Genomic DNA, 22,816 nt, shown 5'->3' with positions numbered 1-22,816 from the left:
CTGCCTGAGCCTCCCAAAGTGCTGAGATTAGAGGCGTGAGCCACCGAGCCCGGCCAGAAAATTATTGGTAAAAATCATTCAAGGTAGACTGAAAGTGAATCCATGTAACTCCTTAGGCTAAAATAGTTATCATTAACTCTTCCTTATTTGGAGCTCCAAACAGATCTGCATAGCCTAGATTCAGTGTTCTAAATTGATTAAGATTGCCACTTAATGATTTTTTTTTATATGTACAAATAGCAGCAGGCTCCCTGGCACAGGCCTATGTCTTTACTGTCACTGATACGAACTGTCACTTCTTACGGAGGAAGGCTTCCTTTCCTGCTGTCACAGCGGCAAAATAGGAGCATTCCTTCTTGCCTGTAGGGCCAGATTTCTCAAATTGAGTTTCTTAGAATATTCATTCTAAGACTCAGTTCATGATAAGCAGGATTCCAAGGTCAATTAAGTTGGGCAAACTTTGTATACTTTTTCTGTCTTAGAGAGCCAGTGTTTATGTTAGAATAATAAAGGCACTGAGAAGGTCTGCATTAAATAAATATGCTTAAGTTTGATCTGTAGTTTCTCAAACTTATGAAGAAAACAAACAACATCAACAAAACAAAATTCCCTATCCGTTTTCCCTTAATATAGATTAAGGTTCTGCATCTTAGGCTTCAAAGGGAAGAAATGTGTCTCTACTGACATCATAAATTGGAGAATGTATGTAAAGACACGTTAAATTAGCTTGTTTATCTTTGCTTAAGATAATAACTTGGAATGGAAGTAATTAAAGTTCCAGATCGCTTTTTAGGAAAAGTTAAAACTCCTTAACTGCTTGAGACCGCATATAAAAGTATATAGCCTACTGTTTTAGCAGTATAATAAATTTGTGGAAAATGAAGTTAGCTCACTTTTGATGATGAAGATAACTATTACTTGAAATTTTAACTTCAAAGTTTGAAACACTTTAAAGGAGTAACTGAATAGTAAATTATTCAAAATAGCTTTAATTGCAGTCATAAAAATTTATGTTATTTCAGAGTACCGAGTCGAATATGTCAGTACCAAAGAAAATGTGTAAAAGGTAGGTACATGCTGTAATAATAATACAGTTTTTTGAGGTATTTAGATATACTTTGTATACAAGTATGTAAATCTTGATTTTGTCCTTTGCTTTTCATAGGCCATGTATTCTTATACTAGACTCCTTGAAAGCTGCTTCTGTACAAAACACAGTTCAGAATTTACGAGAGTAAGTAATGACAATTTTACCATTCCAGTCTGTTATCTAAAACCTCAGTAATTTTGAAGTTACCTTCAGAATTATTGAAAAGACTATATCAGGAATTATATTTTAATTATATTTTATTATCTATTTCAAACAAGCCTATATATAAATTTAATCAATAAGAAATATCTTCTATTCTGTTAATATTCAAGTATTAATATTTCTAAAGGATTATATTAAAGGTAAATTCAGAATTTGTATTCATAATTGAACAGAAAGTATAGTTTTACAAAGAAGCATTGCACTGATTATCAAAAGTACCACTTTAGAAAAAAATAAGAACTCTTTCACATTTGTATAATTATGTATATGTATGTATGTGTAATTTTGTAATTTACTGTAGTACTTGGAAAAAACTAATGATGAAACTTTTAAAATGATTTCTTAGTTTACTTTGTTGAGTTATGAAAGTTGAGTTGTTGAAAAAAGTCTAGCTTTTAGTTTGAAAATCACATTACATATTTTCTTTAAAGTAGTACTTGTGAGCCTTATAAAATGTAGGTTGCACTGCTAAAATTCAGTGTGGAAATTTGGCTTGAGACAGCACATCTGGCAACAAATGTTTTTCCGCCTTTCTGGAAATGTTGCATACTGATAAAGAGATTTCTACTTTAGTCACTCTTATTTGTTGATTATTTCAGGTATTTAGAGGTGGAGTGGGAAGTTAAACTAAAAACTCATCGTCAATTCAGCAAAACAAACATGGTGGATCTATGCCCTAAAGTTCCTAAACAGGACAATAGCAGTGATTGTGGAGTATATTTATTGCAGTATGTGGAAAGCTTCTTCAAGGTATGTGAAGCTATAAATAAGTTTTTAATTCACAGTTACCAACATACAGTCACAAGTTACTGGGTGTAATAGTCCGTCCTCATGCTGCTAATAAAGACATACCCAAGACTGGGTAATTTATAAAGGAAAGAGGTTTAATTGACTCACAGTTCAGCATGGCTGGGGAGGTCTCAGGAAACTTATGATCATGGTGGAAGGGGAAGCAAACATGTCCTTTTTTACATGATAGCAGCAAGGAGAAGAATGAGAGCTGAGCGAAGGGGGAAGCCCCTTATAAAACCATCAGATCTCATGAGAAGTTACTATCAGGAGAATAGCATGGGGGGAAAACCGCCCCCATGATTCAGTTACCTCCTACCAGGTCCCTCCCACCACAGTGGGGATTATAGGAACTACAATTCAAGATGAGATTTGGGTCGGGGCACAGCAAAACTATATCACTGGGCAAGCAAAGAGGCAGGCACATGTTACAGGTAATCAAGATTTTTTTTAAAGAGAAAGAAATAGAACCACAGGTGATCCAGATACTGTAATTAGCAGATAAGAACTTTAAAATGATTTGATTAATAGGTTAGAGAAGATAAAGCCAAAGATGAAACAAAATGGATGAAGACATGGAGCATACAAAAAAAAAATCAAATAGACATTCTAGAGCTGAAGATGTATAATGACATATCTGAAATTAGGAACTTATTGGACGAGTTTAATAGAGGACTAGATACAGTAGAAGATAGGATTAGTGAACTCCAGCTATAGCCTAGAGAGAAAAAAGAATGTAAAGAAGAGAACAGAGCTTAAGAGACAAATATAAAACAGTATAATTTACTGTTTGAAAGGTATAATTTACATGTTACTGGAGTCCCAGCAAGATTGGAGAGAAAGAGAATAGGGCAGAGACAGTATTTTAAATAAAATTTTCTAAAATGAAAAGATCTGTTTATTCAAGAAGCTCAGAAAACTATAGCTGGAGAAGTACAATGACAAACATAGGTGTTATTTTCTAGCTCACAGAGACTTTGTAGGAACTGTAGCAATATTAAAGATGAAATTTTAAATAGCAAGGAATCACTCTTTGCTTTTTGAACTATCATCTCATTACTTCAGTCATTGCCACTATTATTTACAAAGATGGGTCTAGTAGCAGAATGTTTTTGACCAGAAGTCGGCTTGGAGAATGCTTAACGGTACTTTGAAAGCATGAGAGTTATGGTATGCAGCTACAACTTTTTGATGTCTTTAATATGAGAGAGGAAGGATAATATATAGTAAAATACAGTAAACATTTTGGAAATCATTAAATATCTATTACGTTGGGTTTTTTCTCCCTTTTTTATTCCACACTAGAACTTCATCATAGGGTGTCAGGTTCTGGCCCTCTCATACCCTTTCCAGATGGATTTGATTTTGTGAATATACTAAAAATGCTTAATTGCATGCTATTGGTGAATTGTATTATTTGAATTATATCTTAATATAATTGTTATTTTAAAAAAGCTAGCAATTTGTCATTTCTTATAAAAATGAAATTAAAACAAATTTGAAATTATGCTGCTAAAGTGATTACACTCTTTTTTTCCTCTCATTAGGATCCTATTGTTAACTTTGAACTTCCAATTCATTTGGAGAAGTGGTTCCCTCGTCATGTAATAAAGACCAAACGGGAAGATATTCGAGAGCTCATCTTGAAACTTCATTTACAGCAACAGAAGGGCAGCAGTAGCTAGTTAATCTGTACAAACATGACACAGATGTTCTCTAAGATTACTGGAAAGCCTCTTACCAGCATTTGTGTTAGCCAGCTCACAGAGAAGAAAATAACTTGCAGTAGTTTTATAATAAGTCATTGGAACATTATTTAAAATACATAGGACACATTATTAGAATTGTTGGGATCTCATAGATGGAATGGGAATGGGGGTGATATAGATAAACTTACTAGATATAAATTAAAATTTTATAAATATTTCATATTTTTCTGAGTAAATATGATTGGATTATGCAACAGCATATGTAATATGGGAATGTTTTGTAGATAATAAAACTTACATGATCTGTACTTCCACGTGACTGGGTGCTGAGGGGAGTTAAAGCCTCCCTGGTGCCAGCCCCAGTGCTTGTCAAATTTGCTGACAGGTCACATCATATTGTAATTCTATTCTTTGCAGCTCAAGCATGCAGTATGAATACTGTGTATTTTTTAAAAAAATAATTTAGTATCAAGGCTTCAGAAAATGCCATTTACGGCATCCCTTCTGTATGTAACAAAAAGACATTCATAATGTTAGGAAGATGATAAAAATTCGCTCTTTTAAAGTGCAGCTTATTATTCTCAATTGCTAAATACGATTACTCTGCTTTATTTTTTTTTTTCATTTCTTTTGATGTCATATGTGAGTATCTTATAATTTAGTTCATTTGTTCAGGGTAAAATTTGAAACAAAAAATTTTACCTGTGCAAAATAGTTTTTTAAAAATTATACATGTAGCTCAACTTGAGGTACTGCTATATAAATATTCACTCACATTATCACGGAATTCATGTATAGTTTCTCTAATATAGAAGATAAAATTGGTGTCCTCATAACTTTAACAAAGAAAACCCTCAGTCCTATTTATTAATGGTTAGAATTAAATATATAATTTTATAGCTCAGTTTACCCAGTATTCATCTGCAAAGCCAGATTGCTCTCATTGCTTTTATATTTTTAAATTGTAGCTTTTAGAGACCTATGATCCTCATGGAACTTAATTTTTTATTAAATATTCAGGTAACAGTTCTGAATTCATGTGATAATGGTGGCATTATATATGATTAAACACTTCAGAACTTTCTAATGTTATCAGGAGTATTTTGCGGGAGATATGATTATATTGTATTTTCTCAGATAAGAAAAATGTTTTTTAACAATATTATTTTAATCTGTTTTAAGCATCTCTTAGATTTACATTATAACTACATAAAGCAGTGAAACAAAGGCAAATTAAGATAAAGCTAGAAAGTCTGAACATTTTATTTCAAAATCATACGAATTGAGGTCATTTATGCCTCAGTATTCTTAGCTTTTGTTGATTTTGGCACTATCTTTATATTATTAAATATATTTGTTGTTTGGATATTTCATATAAAGATGGCTATAATTACATATTTCATTCCCAATTTGTGTGTGTTGGGGGGTACTTTTAAAGGTGACTGTTGTTTTGTACATCTAATTTTGGGAAAGCAAGTCTATAAGACATCTTGTGATTTCTTAACGTTTTTGTTTGTATGTTTTTCAAAGATATCACTGTCCTTTATCATGTTTTGAAGATTGTTTAAAATTCATTTTCCTAAATTAATGTGCAAGTAATGTTTTGAGGATATCAGTGTTTTATATTAAACATATTTCCAATTCATTAAATTGAGGTGTAATTTTTTTCCTTAAGAAACATGAGCTGCTGTTAGAAATAAATTTCCAGTTGTATGCTGCTCTGTGTATATCATGAAATTGATGCTTGTATTAATTATTCTTCATATTTTAAAAGCATATAGTTTATTTGAGTGTCATTTCAGTTCAGGGAAATTATTTTAGCATCTACTACTAGCAGGCATTTTGCTAGGCACAAAAAATGAATGTTATTTGTTCCTGAGTCATTTATGGACATGTGAACATTTTAAATATTTTCTGGTAAGAACAACCATAGAGTTTCTTTGGGAATGCAGGAGGGAGCTCAGCCTAGAGGTGTGTGTGTGTGTGTGTGTGTGTGTGTGTGTGTGTGTGTGTGTGTGTGTGTGTGTAAGTGAGGAGGTAGAGAGGTAGAGAGAGGGTTGTTAGTGAACAAAGCAAGCCTTCCTAGAGAAGATAATATTATTCTAATTTCACAGCTCTTGGGATGTTAAAAAAAGAAGTTATTTAAATCATATCCAATCACCTAATTAGGAGTTTTAAAAAGTTTAATACCTTTTGAAATCAACTTTTTTATGCCAAGAGGAAAAATAGGTTTAGACTTGGCCTATAGAGCCCATCCTTAATCTTGTTCCAGCCTATATCCTATTCTTATCTTTCCATTGTCCTCTAATTTTGCAGTTGTATAAAATTATTCGTTCATGCATTTAGGTACTTCCTCTGCGGTCTCTTGTAACTAAGCTTGTCCTTGTGGAAATTTGGAAACTGCCCATGCGTTGTTAAGAGGCATAGTTCTGTGTGTATGAGGCTTCTGTCTGCTTCTGTGGCCTACTCCCACCCAGGTGGTCTCTTCTGTTACAACTTAGTGCATCCTTCTTGGGGGCTGGAAAAATCAGGGCTCTTATAAAGATTCCAGATGAAGATGTACTTCACTTGAAATTATTATTATAACACTGTTTGCTGTGCCATATTTTTCTACAAAGTAAGCCTGGAGCCACATTTTGGACTGTTGTCCCATGAGTGTGAATATCACTTTGAACCCAAGACTATAGATGCTTGTGTGGAGTGGGGGTTGTGACATTGTACCTCCATACCTTTTCACCACTTCTTGTGAACTTTATTTTTTCAAAGTTGAACGTAAATGTTACCACCCCTACACCTACTTAAATAGTTCATTCCCCCTCCTGCTCCCCTATAGCAATTTGTATATACTTCTCTAATTACTGTTTTATATTATTTGTATACACGTTTTTCTCCTTAGACTGTAAGCTCCTCAAAGACTGGAAGCCTTTTTCCATTTCTGGTATTAAGTATCTTACTAGCATATAGTAAACACTCAGAAAATTTTGTTGAGTCAATAAATGATCCTTGACTTATTTGTAATTAAGTTTAGATGAAGGAATCTGTATTTGTTGTCTCTAAAGCACAGAGTTTTATGTTTAGTTTCTCATATGCTTATGATTCTGGGACATTTCTTGAAGCATAAAAAGATTCAAGGACAATCCTATGAGATTGTGAAATATTACCTAAAAAGAATCTCCTTAAATAAAAACTCAAAGAATATACTTTTTTGAGTAATTAAACATTAGAGAGACAATGTTTCATCTGTAGGTAAAAATCCAAAATTCTTGCTAAAACTTTGAAGGTGTTCCATAATCAATCTCAACTTTTCAGCCTTCATTCCCAACATATTTGCTGTATGCTCCTATCTTGCGTGCTCCAGCAAATATCTTCCTATTTTCTTTATAAACAGTATACTTTCCACTTTATTGATCACGACCAGGGTTTTCTCTCCTAACTCTTAGTTCTTCCCACTAACAATCCTTACTTCTGCCCACTAAAATACTGAAATGCCAAGTAGGCCATTCAAGGCGCAGCTGAAATACCGGCCTCCTGCTTCCCCCCACCCTCTTGCTTTTTCTAGTTGGAGTTACTCTTGCTTTTGGATTCCTATGACACAAACTTAATAGCGGGCATCACCTGCTTTGTATCATAGATACAAAGTTACAGTTAAAAGTTACAAATAAATGTCAAATTGAATTTGTAAAATGATGACCATATTTAGAAACAAATGAACCCGTCTAATTTTTTATATTTCTTTTTTTAAAGTACAGGTTTCTGAAATTATACCAACTATATTTTATAGAACATAATATAATAAATGTTTAAGAAGTTTTTATGTGAATTCTCTGTTTGAAATATAAGTTAATGGAAAATTTATTTTGGAGCTTGAGCAAAATAGAATTTCAAAGCTTGAAACATCTTTGGACTCTGTGAACACTTGTAATACAAAAACAATTCCTGTTTACAAAGTTTACTGGTAATACAAATACAGTAGTTTACAGAGAACTTTCATGTCTCTTAATTCTTAACAACGACCCTGTGATACAGGTAGAGATTATCACATGTAATTTCTTTGGTGAGTAAACCGGCTCAAAGAGCTTAGGTTATTTACCAAAATCAAATATTAAGTGATAAAACCAAGATTTGAGTCCAGGGTTTCTCAATCTAAATACAGGAATCTTTCTAGATTACTATGATTCTCAGAAGTTTTTTTTAGCTTTTGGGTCAAGGCTGTCAAAAAGAATAATTGCCAACTAATATTTGTTACCTAAGAGTTGTCCCTTGTTCTGAATTGTCAATATGAAGCTTTTCTTAAGATTAAACTTTGACTCAGCTAATAAAATTTTCGGCTTTTTTCTCCTACTCATACAATAAATTTGGCAAGTAAGTTTCTTATAAGCTTACCAGTATTTTGCAAATACAACTATGCGAATGTATTTAATGGTCATTTAGGTTTATTAGCTTTTATAAAGGCTGAAAATGTGGTTTATTTGAGGCTGTATTGAAAAAATATACTTGAGCTTTTCCTAAAGCATAAAATAACATTGAGGGTGATTTAGCTAACACAATTAGTCAAGGATTCTCAAGAGAAATGTGGTTTAGATCTTTACAATACACTTTTTTTCAGAGAATTTTGCCAGAGATAACATGAAATAAAATATAATTTCATTGCTATTTGATAGTAAATCCTAGCTTCCACAGGGATTCTGATGAATTGCTTTCTACTAGGTTTACTTGATTTAAAAAACTGTTCTAATATAGAGAATTTCATCTGCAGAGAAAATGTTTTCTTGGTTAAGAGTTTCTCATGTAGATAAACACACTGGGCCTCACATTTAATGGCAAGTTAAGCAACAAAGTTATCGCACAGCTATCATTTATATTAAGTGCTTAATATGTTCCGGGCACTATTCTAAGCAAAGTGAAGACTGAATTAGTTAATTAGTTAATTTAATCCTCACATTAGCTCTACCATGAGTTTACTATTTCTATTCCATTTTATACGTAAGGAAGGAGACAAAGTAAGTGATTTTTCTATCAAGGAAGGAAATTTGCAAGAGAATAGTTTCATTACAAAAACTAAATTTGTATGTAGCTCTGTATTATTGAAATAGGTAGATATAGTCAGTCTGGACATTTTATGCTTATACATCTTAGTCCCTAGGAAAACCCAGAAAACGTGAATCTGTCAGGTTCAACTAACAGATTCAGAAAAGTTGGAAAAATCAGTGAATTATATGTGAAACACATTATTCTTAGTGGACTGCTTGTTAAAGGCAAGGAGAGTGTTAGTAAAGAGCTTAGGTAGATTAGAATAAAGAAATTGTCTCTCTCCATCTGTTCTAATTAGCTTATCTCACCAGCTTTTATAGCATGCTGGTTATTTTAGAAAAGAAGTGAGAGCTACTTTGAAAGGACAACCATTTTTCTTTCTGCTAATTTATAATGGTTTTGAAGTGGTTGTTCATTCTCAAACATAGACTTTTAAATGTTAGGTCTTTCCTATAACTCTTCGTTATTGGAAGTTTCAAGGATTTGGACACTCAATTAAGGATTCTGTCCTCTCCTCATTCCTTTGGTTTTGGCCCAAATGATTATGTTTCCTCTTTTTGGGAAGATTTCTCTGGGTATTTTGATATTTTTCCTGATAGAAGGAGACTTTCCATCATTAACAGGTATTTTAAAATCTACATTTGTTTTTATCTTTCCATATCTGTAGTATATGCTCTTCAAAAATAGCATTATTTGATGTGATTGCTGTAAGAAATGGAATCAAATACTACTTTATTAATCTTTGATATGGCTTCATTTAAACCGTTTTAAAATATCTCCAGTAATTTTGTTTTTCCCTCATTAGTAATTTCTGATTTAAACCTTACTTTTATTTATTTTGTTGAAATTGGGTGTGTATTTACTTGATTTTGATAACAATCTTGAATGAAAGGAGTGGGAGTTAAATGGAAAAAGATGGACTGCCTCACTCCTCTTTTCCTTAGATATGCATGCCTGCCTATGATTTGGGCACTGGCTTCTCTATCTTAATGTAGCCTAAGTGTCAGTTTTTCTTTAGTTGTTACCTTTTGTACTGTATCTTCATTATCGAAGACTTGACTATACTTTCACTCTGTAGCACAAACCTACTTATCTATAGAGGAGATCCAAGAACCCAAGAGTGCAGTTTCTTTTCTCCTGCCTGAAGAATCAACAGACCTTTCTCTAGCTACCAAAAAGAAACAGCCTCTGGACCGCAGAGAAACTGAAAGACAGTGGTTAATCAGAACGCGGAGATCTATTCTGTTTCCTAATGGAGTGAAAATCTGCCCAGATGAAAGTGTTGCAGAGGCTGTGGCAAATCATGTGAAGTATTTTAAAGTCCGAGGTAAGCGAACATCCAAATCCTTCAGCTCCATAATGAAATTCAAACATAGTTTAATCATTTGTTAGGTAACATTGTAAATCAAAATTTATGATAATTTAGACAGGACTGAGCCAAAACTACCTTTCTACTGCTAAGAATATAGTGTTAATGGTAACTTCAGAGAACAGTTTACATTAAGAGAGGAGGTTTGTTTTTTTTCCAGTGCCCTCCAGTTAAGGCAATAATATCATTTAATAATGACATGCACTTTGAACCAAAGGAAGAACGCTTTCATGATTTGAGTTTGTAGCTTTTGGTGCGTTATGTAAGAAACCTTTTTCACATGAGGGCAGTCACAATAAGATGTCTTTCATTAATTTCAATAACATATTCAGAGAGGAAATGTCTTAAATCTTTTTAAGCACTTCAAAAATACCAGTTTATGTTTTGGGCTACATTAATTTTAATTTTTACTTCATTACAGTAAATGCCTAAGTATACCCACAAAATAGCTTTACCAAAGTATACTCACCTGCTTGCCTATTTATTAATAGTTATTATATATACAAATATAATGTTTCTATATTTTATAGTTTAGATACTCTGCAGATTCACGCAGGTTGCTGTCTAGTTGGTACACGTAAAATTTTCACATCTAAAATGATGGCATTTCTCAAACTCTCACATTATATTTTGTCTTTAAACAGTATTCTTGATCTCATACTTTTTATGTAAGTCAATTCTGTTTCTCATATATTTACTAAATTGCTTAATTGACCTTAGTATGTCCCTTAGACATTTGAAGGATTCCCAAACTTTGCTTTTTACTGCTCAAGAACCAATAAAAAGCCATAATATGGATGTGATGTTAGTAAACAAGGTGAAATTAGATGATGAAGTGATTGTAAAATGGGGCTTTTAAATTCATGCATTTATTCATTAGTTCATTCAACAAATGTTTATTGAGCCCGAATTTTCCAGGCACTGGATTATATGAACCTTCTGTCTGAGCTGCTACTTTATCTTCTTTTCCTCTTCCTGTCTTTCCCTTCTTCCCTTCTCATCAAAGTTTTAAAAACACAATAAAAATTTAATATAATACCAGCTATTACACATATTTATATATTTGATATTTTTGTTAAAGTAGTACAATGTATATGGGCAGCTCTTTGTTATGAGTGTATTTCTATTTCTTGATTGTATTTGGGAGCTATCAAACATTACTATGCAATAAGCTTTCCTTTTACTTTTTAAATGGAGATCCACAGACCTGGCATTTTGAGTATAGGCCATATGCCAGAAATGGAAAATTCCAAAGACAGTGGGAAGAGAATAAAGGAACTGAAGGTGAATGAGAATGACAGTTAATAATTTATCAAGATTCGATTTCTACCACCTGGATTTTTACTTTATATTATTATTATTATTATTATTTATTATTACTATTTTTTGGGACATACTCACATTCTGTCACCCAGGCTGGAGTGCAGTGGCATGATCTCGGCTCACTGCACCCTCCACCTCCTGGTTCAAGTGATTCTCCTGCCTTAGCCTCCCAAGTAGCTGGGATTACAGGCACATGCCACCATGCCCAGCTAGTTTTTTTTGTTTTGTTTTTTTGTGTTTTTGGTAGAGATGGGGTCTCACCGTACTTTATATTATTTTAAAATAAGAATATCTTGGTATTTTGGGAACTGATTAAATAGTGAAGAGGAAATAACCAATCATGTAAGGGATTTGGTCATACCTTTTGATTGCTTTGCTCTTGTTTTTATAAATTCAAGAGATACTGTTGAAAAAGAAGCTGACAAAAATGAACATAAAGCATTCCTAGAATAATTGATTTTAAAATACAGATGCTATGAATAGGATCCTTGAAAAGGGATCTCATACAGCTAAGATGGTTGGCACACCACATCAAGATTATAGCTGAGATAGCTGTTACAGTCATGGTAAAGAATAAATATTTCATTTGTTATGTTTTTAAAAATTGACAGAAATGAGTATTTTAACATAGGTCTTGCTTGATTTTGAAGAGATAATTTGTATTGTGCCCTTAACACCAAATGTTTGCAATTTAGAGGGAGTGAGTTATTCAATATCCAATTAAGGATCTTAGCTCTTTCTACCAAGCTAATTCAGTCTAATGGTTTGCTCAATTTTTCCTTCATAAAGAATTTGGTATCAATTGCTAGTTGTTGTAACAAATTTGAAAAGTGTTTCTAAGCAAGACACAACTATATTTAACCTAATGTTTTGTAAAATTAAACAGCATACTAGGATGCCCCTCTCTTTTTTTTAAAAAAAATTCGTTGTTGGACTTTTTAAAATATAGCTTTATTGAGGTATATTTTAATGAAATATAGCCTGCATATATTTAAAGTATACCATTTCATTAGTTTTGACGAATTTACCCTTGAAACCATCATTATAGTTAAGATAATAAACCTATCAATCACTCTTAAACATTTCTTCATGACCATTTATAATGCCCACCTCCCTCACTACCTCTCCTTACCCCAATACTGAGGCAACCATGAATTTGCTTTCTATCACTATGTATTAGTTTGCATTTTCTATACTTTTATATATAAATGGAATATACTCTTTGGTATATACTCTTTTTTTGGTCTGGTTTCTTTTACTCAGTGTAATTATTTTGAAATTTATGCATATGTTGTGTGTATCAATAGTTTGTTAGCTTTTATTGTTGGGTAGTATTCTATATTACGGATATACCACAATATGGGATATTTGGGTTGTTTTTAGTTATTACTGATTATAAGAAAAGAAATTATGGTCATTTGGGTACAAGTTTTTCTGTGAACATATTTTCATTTCTATTGGGTAATAATAGTGGAAAGTCTGGGTCACGTGATAGGTAACTTTCCAGTAAATTGTCAAGTTTTCCAATATGACTGTATCACCAACAGTGTAGTAGGATTCCATTTTCTTCACATCCTCTCAACACTTGGTATAGTTGGTCTTTTTTAACTTTAGCCATTCCAGTGGATGTATATCTTATTGTGGTATTAATTTGCATTTTCGTAACCACTTATGACTAACAATTTTGAGCATATTTTTTTACATAATTATCTGTCATTTATATATCTTTTTTTGGTGAGGAGTCTATTTGAATATTTTGCCCATTAAAAAATGGGTTGCTTGTCTATTATTGAGTTGTAATAGTTCTTAATGTGTTCTAAATATAAGTTCTTTGTCAAACATATATTTTGCATACATTTTTCTTGCAATCTGTAGCTTGCCTTTTCTATTTTCTTAATGATGTATTTTAAGGAGCAGAAGTTTTAACATTTGATAAAGTCAAATTTATCAGGCTTTTTGGGGGAGTATCCTTTTAGTTTTTGATCTTAGTTTGCTAATCCAAGATCACCAAGTTTTTTCTTTCTCAGTCTTTTCCTGTAGAATTTTTAGTTTTTAGGTTCTAGATTTAAAACTGTAATCTTCTTTAATTTTTGATTATGACATATGGATCAAAGTTAATATTTTTATATGCATAGCTAATTGTTCCAATACCATTTGTTAAAAAAAGATTATCCTTTCTTGGCTTTGCACCTTTGTTGAAAATCAGTGTTTACATATGGTGGATCTATTTCTGCCCTCTTCATTCTGTTCCACTTATTTGTCTATTTTTATGCCAATACCATAGTGTCTTATTTACTGTAAGCTTTATTATAGGTCTTGAATCAGATAGTCAAGTCCTCCAACCTCTGTTTTTTTTTTCAAATTTGTTTGGTTATGCAGTCTTTTATATTCCGTATAAATATTAGAATCAGCTTACCAATTTTTACAAAAGGGCTGCTGAAATTTTGATTTGGATTGTGTTTCATTCTATAGATCAGTTTGGGGAGAATTGCCATCTTAACAATACAGATTGACTATTTCTCATCCAAAATGCTTGGGACCAGAAGTGTTGTGGGTTTCAGATTTTCTTGGATTTGTGAATATTTGCATAGACATGAGATATCTTGAGAATGAGACTGAAATCTACACACAGAATTCAGTTATGTTTCGTATACACCTTATACACTTATCTGAAGTAATTTTATACCATATTTTTGATAATTTTATGCACGAAATAAGTTTTTGTACATTTAACCATCAGAAAGCAAAGGTGTCACTATTTCAGGCACCCACGTGGACAGTCTGTAGTTGTTTGGCATCATCATCATCCCTGACTCTGAATTTACATGCTACAAAAAAGCAATCATTTTCTTACACTTATTTACCTATCAGTACTTCACAGTAAAAAATATGCTATACTGTTAGTACAGTGAAGAAGAATGTGTTCAGGGTACTAAACAGAACAGTGGCATCACCAGAATACCTGCCTCAGCTGTTAAACAACAGTAACAACAAACAATGGCAGGCTTCTAGTTTCTTTCTACAATTCTGTGTTTTGATTAAAGGTTATTGTACAACATACTTTATTCATTACTGTTGTTCGTGTGTCTGGTCTGCATGGGTGCCATTTTATGACCCTTTGTAGGTATGCTTGGTGGAGTAATCTGGACATGGGCAGAAAAGATATAACACAGCTGAAGGGAGCTGGGAGAGTCTTTTTTCCCTTGGGTACTCTTGTCTAGTGTGCCTGCATTTTGACTGTCACCCATCAAAAGAGGTCAGGTGTGGAATTTGCTACTTGTGGTATCATGCTGGCACTCAAAAAGTTTCATATTTTGGAGCATTTTGGATTTTTGGATTAGGGATGTTCAACCTATATTGAGTCTTCTGATCTATGAACATGATATATCCCTCCATTTATTTAGGTCATATTCAGTTTCTTTCAGGAATGTTTTCTGATTTTTATTCATTCATTTATTCGTTTGTTAATTTACACATGAAATCTTATTTATACTGATTCTACCAGGTATAGTATTAACCACAATAATTAAAACACTGTAGAGTGTGCAATAGTAAAGGTATGTACAAAGTGTATATGTGGGAAGGACACAAGTGGGAATGGCCATCCATGCCTGGGGTGATAGAAGTTAGTTAACCTGGATTTCGAAGAATGAGTTGGAATTTTCCAGTGAATCAGAGTGGGAAACAGCCCATGGAAGGTTTCAGGACCCAAACGCTGGGTATAGTTTCATTTGTTTAAAACTTACTATGCAAGTTTAGAGTCCTAAGGAGTGAAGCCATCCACAGCCCATACTTGACTGATATATACAGTTACCAGATTTAGCATATAAAAATGCAGGACACCTGGTTAAATTTCAATTTCAAATAGACAACAAATAATCTTTTTAGTGTACGTATGTCCCATGCAATATTTGAGCCACAGGGCTATGCAAATCTGAGTCTGAGATACAAGTTTATTGGCTCTTTGTTTTTAGGAATATTATTCAATTTGTTAAAATCTTAGTTTCCTCACCCTTGAAATGGGAATAATAATAATATAAAATATATTTAAAGGTTTTAATGAATTTGGCTAAGAGTTCTAGGGCCATTGTAGATCCCAAATAAATGACAATGTTATTGATTGAATGGAAGGAACATATAACCAATGTTTTGTCTAGTGTATGGATCTTGCATATCTTTTATCAGATTTATTTATAAGGATTTCACATTTTTTCATGCTATTATTAGTGATATTTTAAAAAATGTAATTTCTGATTATTCCTTGCTAGTATATAGAAATACAACTGATTTTTGTATATTGGCCTTTTATTCTGCAACTTTGCTGAACTCACTTACCAGTTCTAGTAGCTTTTTTGGGTATGTTCCTTAGGGCTTTCTACATAGATAATTATTTCATCTACAAATATGGTTATACTGCTTAACAATTTCTATGCCTTATATTTCTTTTTCTTGCCTTATTGCACCAAAATGGACTATTCCATATGCTTTGGGCTCCACAATTCTGAAAGGAAAATACATTACACTAAAAAAAGATAATTCCATGCTGGATTTCTGGATTCCTAAGTTTTAGATAAGACACAGCTGGAGATCTAGTAGGAGGATTAAAGACAGGTTAAATGCTGGCATTTTCTTCAGAATATTATAACATTTTCCCTTCCACCACTAGTTTCCAGGGCAGGTTATTTCTGCCAGAAGAGAGGCCATTTGTACATTAGTTATCTTCTCAAAATAGAAAGCTCTCTTCAGAAGTTACCAAAGGCTATAATATCCTCATTTGACAAGGATGGGAATTCTGAACTGTTTAGTTACAGGCCAAGTAGTGAAGTATGCAGTATTTATCAGTGATGGAATTTTACCTTCCTTAGTACCTCTTTGCCTGGAGGTCATGCTGATTTTGCTCTTCTCTCTTCTGCCTACAGTGTCCTATCTAGGTTTCTCCTTTCTGAGCTGTGCAAATGCTTCAGAACATGTAACCATTCTGAATCCTGTTATTCCAAGTTAGTTAGTTGAATCTTCTTGTCAGATAGCTCCTAATTGAAAAGCCATTGGATTAAGCATGCATTCCCTTTCCAGAGGGAATTGCATTTTTTACAGCTTTTATTGGGATGTAATTCATGTATTATACAATTTACCCATTCATACTACAAAATTAAGTGGCTTTTTAGTATATTCACAGATATACCAAATCACCACAGTCAGTTTAAGAACATTTTTATCACCTCAAAAAGAAACATGTGACCCTTTAGCTATCATCCTTTTATCCTTTTATCTCCCTTCCCCCTCTTCCCAGGCCTAAGTAAACGCTAACCTACTTTCTGTCTTTACAGAATTGTGTATTCTGGATATATCATAAAATAAGATCGTATAATATATGGTCTTTTGTGACTGGCTTCTTTCACTTTGCATATTATTTTCAAAGTTCATCCATGTTGTACATGTATCAGTACTTTATTCCTTTTTATGGTCCAATAATATTTTAGTGTATGGATAGATCACATTTGTCAGTCAATGGGCATTTAGGTTGTTTGCATTTCTCTTAGGTATTTATCTAGGAGTAGAATTTCTGGGTCATACAGTAACTTTATAACTACATGAGGAACTGCCAGACTAATTTCCAAAGTGATTGTACTGTGTTATATCCCACCAGCAGTGTATGGGGGTTCTGATTTAGTCACATCTTTGCCAACACTGTTTTCCTTTTTTTTAAAAAAAGTATAACCATTCTTATAGGTTTGAAATGATGTCTCATTGTGATTTTGATTTACATTTCCCTAATGATGAATAACGTTCAACTTTTCATATGCTTATTTATCATTTGTATATCTTCCTTTGAAAAATGTCTGTTCAGAACTTTGCCCATTTTTAAATTATGTTATTTGTCTTTTTATTATTGAGCTGTAATTTATTTATTCTGGCTATAAATCCCTTATCAGATAAATGATTTGAAAATATTTTATCCCATTCTGTGGGTTGTTTTTCACTTTCTTGATGGTATCTTTCATGCACAAAAGTTTTTTATTTTGATGAAGTCCAATTTATCTATTTTTTTGAGCCTTTGGTGTCGTAACTAAGAATCCATTGCTGAACCTGAGGTCATAAAGATTTATTCCTGTATTTCTTTCTAAGAGTTTTATAGTTTTGGTGTGTACATTTAAGTTTTTCATCTATTTTGAGTTGAATTTTTTTTGTATATGATGTAAGGATCTAAATTTATTAGTTTGCATGTGGCTATCCGGTTCTCCAAGCACCATTTGTCGAAAAGGCTATTCTTTTCCACTGAGTGATATTAGCACTCTTGCTGAAAATCACTTGACCATGACACATGATTTATTTCTGGACTCTCAATTGTATTCCATTGATTTATATGTCTATTCATGTACCAGTTCTGTAGTCTTTGCTTTTAGTATGTTTTGAAATTAGGCATGAGTTCACCATCTTTGTTGTTTTTAAAGATTACTTTGGCTATTCTAGGTCCCTTGCAATTCCACATAAATTTTATAGTAAGGTTGTCAGTTTCTACAAAGAAGTCAGCATGTATTCTGATAACATTGCATTGAATGTGTAAATCAGTTTGGAGATAATGCCATCTCAACAGTGTTAAATATTCCAGTCTATAAATATGGGACATTTTTTCCATTTATTTAGGTCTTTATTTTTTAAAATAATTTTTTGGTTCTCAGAGTATGTTTTGCATTTTGGGAGACTTAGGTTTATTCCTAAGCATTTTAATCTTTTTGATGCTTTTGCATACATACTGGTTTTCTTATGTTCATTTTTGGATTGTTCATTGCTATCATACAGGCATACAACTGATTTTTGTATATCAGTTTTATATCCTGCAACCCTGCTGAACTTGTTTATTAGTTCAAATAGTTTTAAAGTGGATTCCTTAGGTTAGGCTTTCCTAGATACAAGCTCATGTCATCTGTAGACAGATGTAGTTTTACATCTTTTCCAATTTGGCTGCCTTTTATTTCCTTTTCTTGCCCAATTGCCCTGGTTAGAACCACTGATTTTCACTTTTTTTTTTTTTTTTAACCTAGTTGTAGTAGATTTTCCTAAGCAAATGTTTCTTCATTAGTCATGTGCCCCTAGGACCATTTCCAGAGCTTTAAATGATTGTTTTCAAAATGATTTTTGCCCGTTTCTCTTGGGGGTGGATCTGTGTAGCCCCTCGCTCTTCATGCTGGAAATGGGACTCTGGCAATTGAATTTGAATAGACTACAAGGTATAAAAGGGTTAAATGTAACTTAAAAGAATGAATTTCTATGGAGTATTTTAGACAAAGCATTGAACTACTGAGACAGCTTTTTATGGGAGGTGGGGAAACATTGCCCAAAGCATAATTTATAGGAGACAGCTTATGCTATTCTGTGAAACTAGGAGTGAGGTCAAGGGGAGGTCTGCTATGAAGCCTGGTGATTTATATCACTTCTGGAAGCTCTTCCATATTCCTTCCAACTACATTTCTTCGGCACACAATAATGTTTTTCTAAGATTTTATGAAAACATTTTAAACAGATAGAAAAGTGAAAGAATGATGTCGTAAACACTCATATTCTCACAGCTTAGTTCTACAGTTAACATTTTATTATGTTTGCTTTATTATGTGTCTATCTCTGTAACCATCTTTTTTTTTTTTTTTTTTTTGAGACAGGGTCTCACTTTGTCACCCAGGATGAAGTACAGTGGTGTGATTACACCTCACTGCGTACTCGATCTCCCTGGGTTCAGATGATCCTCCCACCTCAGCCTCCGGAGTAGCTGGAACTATAGGCACGTGCCACCATGCCCAGCTGATTTCTTTGTAATTTTTATAGAGACAAGATATCGTTGCCCAGGCTAATCTTGAACTCCTGGGCTTGAGTGATCTGCCTACTTTGGCCTCCCAAAGTGCTGGGATTACAGGTGTGAGCCACCATGCCTAGCTTAACCATCTAATCTTTTAAATGTATTTCATAAGTTGAAGACATCAGTGCAATTCCCTCTAGATAATTCAGTATGAGTATCATTAACTAGAGCTCAATATTTGTTTACTTTCTTAAAGGTGAAATTTACAAAGTGAAATGCATAAATCTTATATGTACTACTTGGTGACTTTTGACTAATACACATTAACCCCAACCTCTCTTAAGTTTTAGGATATTATCACCCCAGAAAGTTCTCTTATACTCCTTCCCAGATACTTCCCATTCTAGTATGTGACCACTCTTTGAACCATTTTTAAACTCATAGATTATTTTCACTTTCCTAGGACTTTATATAAATAGAATAGTATGTGCTCTTTTGTGTAATGCTTCTTTCACTCAGCCCTTTGAGATTCATCCATGTTGTTGCATGAATTAGTAATTCCCTTTTGATTCCATTATATGGCCATTTGTTTATTTTTCTATTGATGGATACTTGGGTTGTTTTCATTTTTAAGTTATTATTAATAAAGTTGCTCTGGCATTGAACATAAATCTTTCTGTGGATATATGCTTACAGGAATACCTAGGAGGAAATTGCTGGGTCATAGGTGATATGGTTTGGCTGTGTCCCCACCCAAAATTTCATCCTGAGTTATAATCCCCATGTGTCAGGTGTGGGACCTCATGGGGGGAGATTAGATCATGGGGGGTGGTTCTCCCATGCTGTTCTTATGACAGTGAGCAAGTTCTCATGAGATCTGTGGCTTAATAAGGGGCTTTCCCACGTTTAAGTGGAATTTTGTGGAATTTTGAACTTGAGAGAGAGCACTTCTCTCTCCTGATGCCATGTGAAGAAGGATGTGTTTGCTCCCCCTTCCACCATGATTGTAAGTTTCCTGAGGCCTCCCCAGCCATGCAGAACTGTGAATAATTTAAATCTCTTTCCTTTATAAACTCTTCAGTCTTGGATATTTCTCCATAGCAGCATGAGAATGGACTAATACAGCAAATTGGTACCAAGTAGTAGGGCATTGCTGTAAAGATACCCAAAAATGTGGAAGCAACTTTGGAACTGGGTAACAGGCAGAGGTTGGAAAGCTTTGGAGGGCCCCGAAGAAGACAGGAAGATGTGGGAAAGTTCAGAACTTCCTAGATACTTGTTGAATGTTTTTGACCAAAATGCTGATAGTGATATGGACAATGAAGTCCAGGCTGAGGAGGTCTCAGAGGGAGATGATGATCTTGTGGGAACTGGAATAAAGGTGACTCACTATGTCTTAGCAAACAGACTGGTGGCATTTTGTCCCTGCCCTAGAGATCTGTGGAATTTTGAACTTGAGAGAGATGATTTAGGGTATCTGGTGGAAGAAATTTCTAAGCTGCAAAGCATTCAAGAGGTGACTTGGGTGCTGTTAAAAGTGTTCAGATTTATATATTCACAAGGATATGGTTTGGAGTTGAAAGTTATGTTTAAAAGGGAAGCACAGCATAAAAGTTTAGAAAATTTGCAGCCTGACAATGTGATAGAAAAGAAAACCCATTTTCTGAGAAGAAATTCAAGCTGGTTGCAGAAATTTGCCAAATGTTAATCACCAAGACAATGGGGAAAATGTCTTCAGGGCATGTCAGAGGTCTTCACAGCAGCCCCTCTCATAACAGGCCCAGAGGCCTAGAAAGAAAAAATGGCCAGGCCCAGGGCCTTGCTGCTTTATGCAGTTTCTGGAGTTGGTGCCCTGTGTGCCAGCCATGGCTAAAAGGGGCCAACATAATGCTCAAGCTGTTGCTTCAGAGGGTGCAAGCCCCAGGCCTTGGCAGCTTACATGTGGTGTTGGGCCTGCAGGTGCACAGAAGTCAAGAATTGAGGTATGAGAACCTTCACCTAAATTTCAGAGGATGTAGTGAAATGTCTGGATGTCCAGGCAGAAGCTTTTTGCAGGGGTGGAGCCCTCATGGGGAACATCTGCTAGGGCAGTGTGGAAGGGAAATGTGGGGTTGGGGCCCCCACACAGAGTCCCCACTGGGGCACTGACTAGTGGAGCTGTGAGAAGAGGGTCACTGTCCTCCAGACCCCAGAATGGTGGATCAACCAACAACTTGCACCATGCACCTGAAAAAGCCAGAGACACTCAATGCCACACTGTGAAGGCAGCTGGGAGGTGGGCTGTACCCTGCAAAGCCACAGCAGTGGAGCTGCCCAAGACTGTGGGAGTCCACCTCTTACATCAGTGTCATGTGGATGTGAGACATGGAGTCAGAAGAGATCATTTTGGAGCTTTAAGATTTCACTTAATTTTGGCCAATTTTGGCCAATTTCTCCCATTTGCAACAGGTGTATTTACCCAAAGTCTGTACCCCCATTGTATCTAGGAAGTAACTAACTTGCTTTTGATTTTACAGGCTCATAGGTGGAAGGGACTTGCCTTGTCTCAGATGAGACTTTGGACTTGGACTTTTGGTTAATGCTGGAATGCGTTAAGACTTTGGGAGACTGTTGGAAAGGCATGGTTGTGTTTTGACATGTGAGGACATGAGATTTGGGAGGGGCCAGGGCAGAATGATACAGTTTGCCTGTATCCCCACCCAAAATCTCATCTTGAATTTTAATCCGAATTGTAATCCTTATGTGTTGGAGGCAGGACCTTGTGGGAGATGATTAGATTATGGGAGTTGTTCCCCCATGCTGTTTTCATGATAATGAGCAAGTTCTCACATGATCTGATAGCTTTTTAAGGGGCTTTCCCCCACTTCACTCAACATTTCTTTCTCCTGTTGCCATGTGAAGAAGGATGTGTTTGCTTCCCTTCCACCATGATTGTAAGTTTCCTGAGGCCTCCCCACCCATGTGGAACTGTGAGTCAATTAAATCTCTTTCCTTTATAAAGTACCCAGTCTTGGGCATTTCTTCATAGCAGCATGAGGATGGACTAATACAATAGGATTGGTGTATATTTTGTTATATAAGAAACAATTAACATTTATTTCAAAGTGGTTATACTATTATACATTCCTACCAAAAATGAGGCTTTTGGTTTCTCTGCATTTTTGCCAAATTTTGGTGTTGTCCATGTAAAAATTTCAGTCATTCTTGGTTTGTGTGTGGATACTTTAATTTGAATTTCTCTGAAAAATGAATGATGGTGAACGGTTTTTCACATACTCATTGGCTATTTTTATCTCTTCCTTTGTGAAGTATATATTCCAGCCTTTTACCTATTGTAAAAATTAGGTTGTTTGTTTTTTTGTTAGGGAGTTGTAGGAATTATTTCAGTGCCCTAAATACCAGTTCTTTGGCAGATATATGTATTTGGAATATTTTCTGCCAGATATGTGGTTTGCCTACTCATTTTTATTAACAGTATCTTTTGATAATCA

At 34.2% G+C, this 22,816-nt stretch overlaps 2 protein-coding genes across 8 annotated transcripts in view; both read left to right on the top strand.

Moving 5' to 3' along the window:
• SENP7 (SUMO specific peptidase 7) overlaps nt 1–5,460 on the top strand; it is a 203,714-nt gene extending 198,254 nt beyond the window's left edge. For all 7 annotated transcript variants that reach the window (XM_055381850.2, XM_019024695.4, XM_055381853.2 and 4 more), the window contains 4 exons: nt 1,023–1,066; nt 1,166–1,234; nt 1,912–2,062; nt 3,649–5,460. In XM_055381850.2, the coding sequence (XP_055237825.2) occupies nt 1,023–1,066; nt 1,166–1,234; nt 1,912–2,062; nt 3,649–3,786 (402 nt within the window). In that variant the 3' untranslated portion in view covers nt 3,787–5,460. The remainder of the gene's footprint in view (nt 1–1,022; nt 1,067–1,165; nt 1,235–1,911; nt 2,063–3,648) is intronic.
• Nucleotides 5,461–8,890: 3,430 nt separating this feature from the next.
• IMPG2 (interphotoreceptor matrix proteoglycan 2) overlaps nt 8,891–22,816 on the top strand; it is a 94,871-nt gene continuing 80,945 nt past the window's right edge. The window contains exons 1-2 of the mRNA XM_004035982.4: nt 8,891–9,464; nt 9,920–10,168. Coding sequence (XP_004036030.4) covers nt 9,380–9,464; nt 9,920–10,168 — 334 coding nt within the window. The 5' untranslated portion in view covers nt 8,891–9,379. The remainder of the gene's footprint in view (nt 9,465–9,919; nt 10,169–22,816) is intronic.

The sequence above is a fragment of the Gorilla gorilla genome, chromosome 2 (assembly GCF_029281585.2).
Source record: "Gorilla gorilla gorilla isolate KB3781 chromosome 2, NHGRI_mGorGor1-v2.1_pri, whole genome shotgun sequence".
Classification (NCBI taxonomy): domain Eukaryota; kingdom Metazoa; phylum Chordata; class Mammalia; order Primates; family Hominidae; genus Gorilla; species Gorilla gorilla.
Note: the sequence above shows the minus strand (reverse complement) of the source record. Positions and strands in the feature narration are given on the sequence as shown.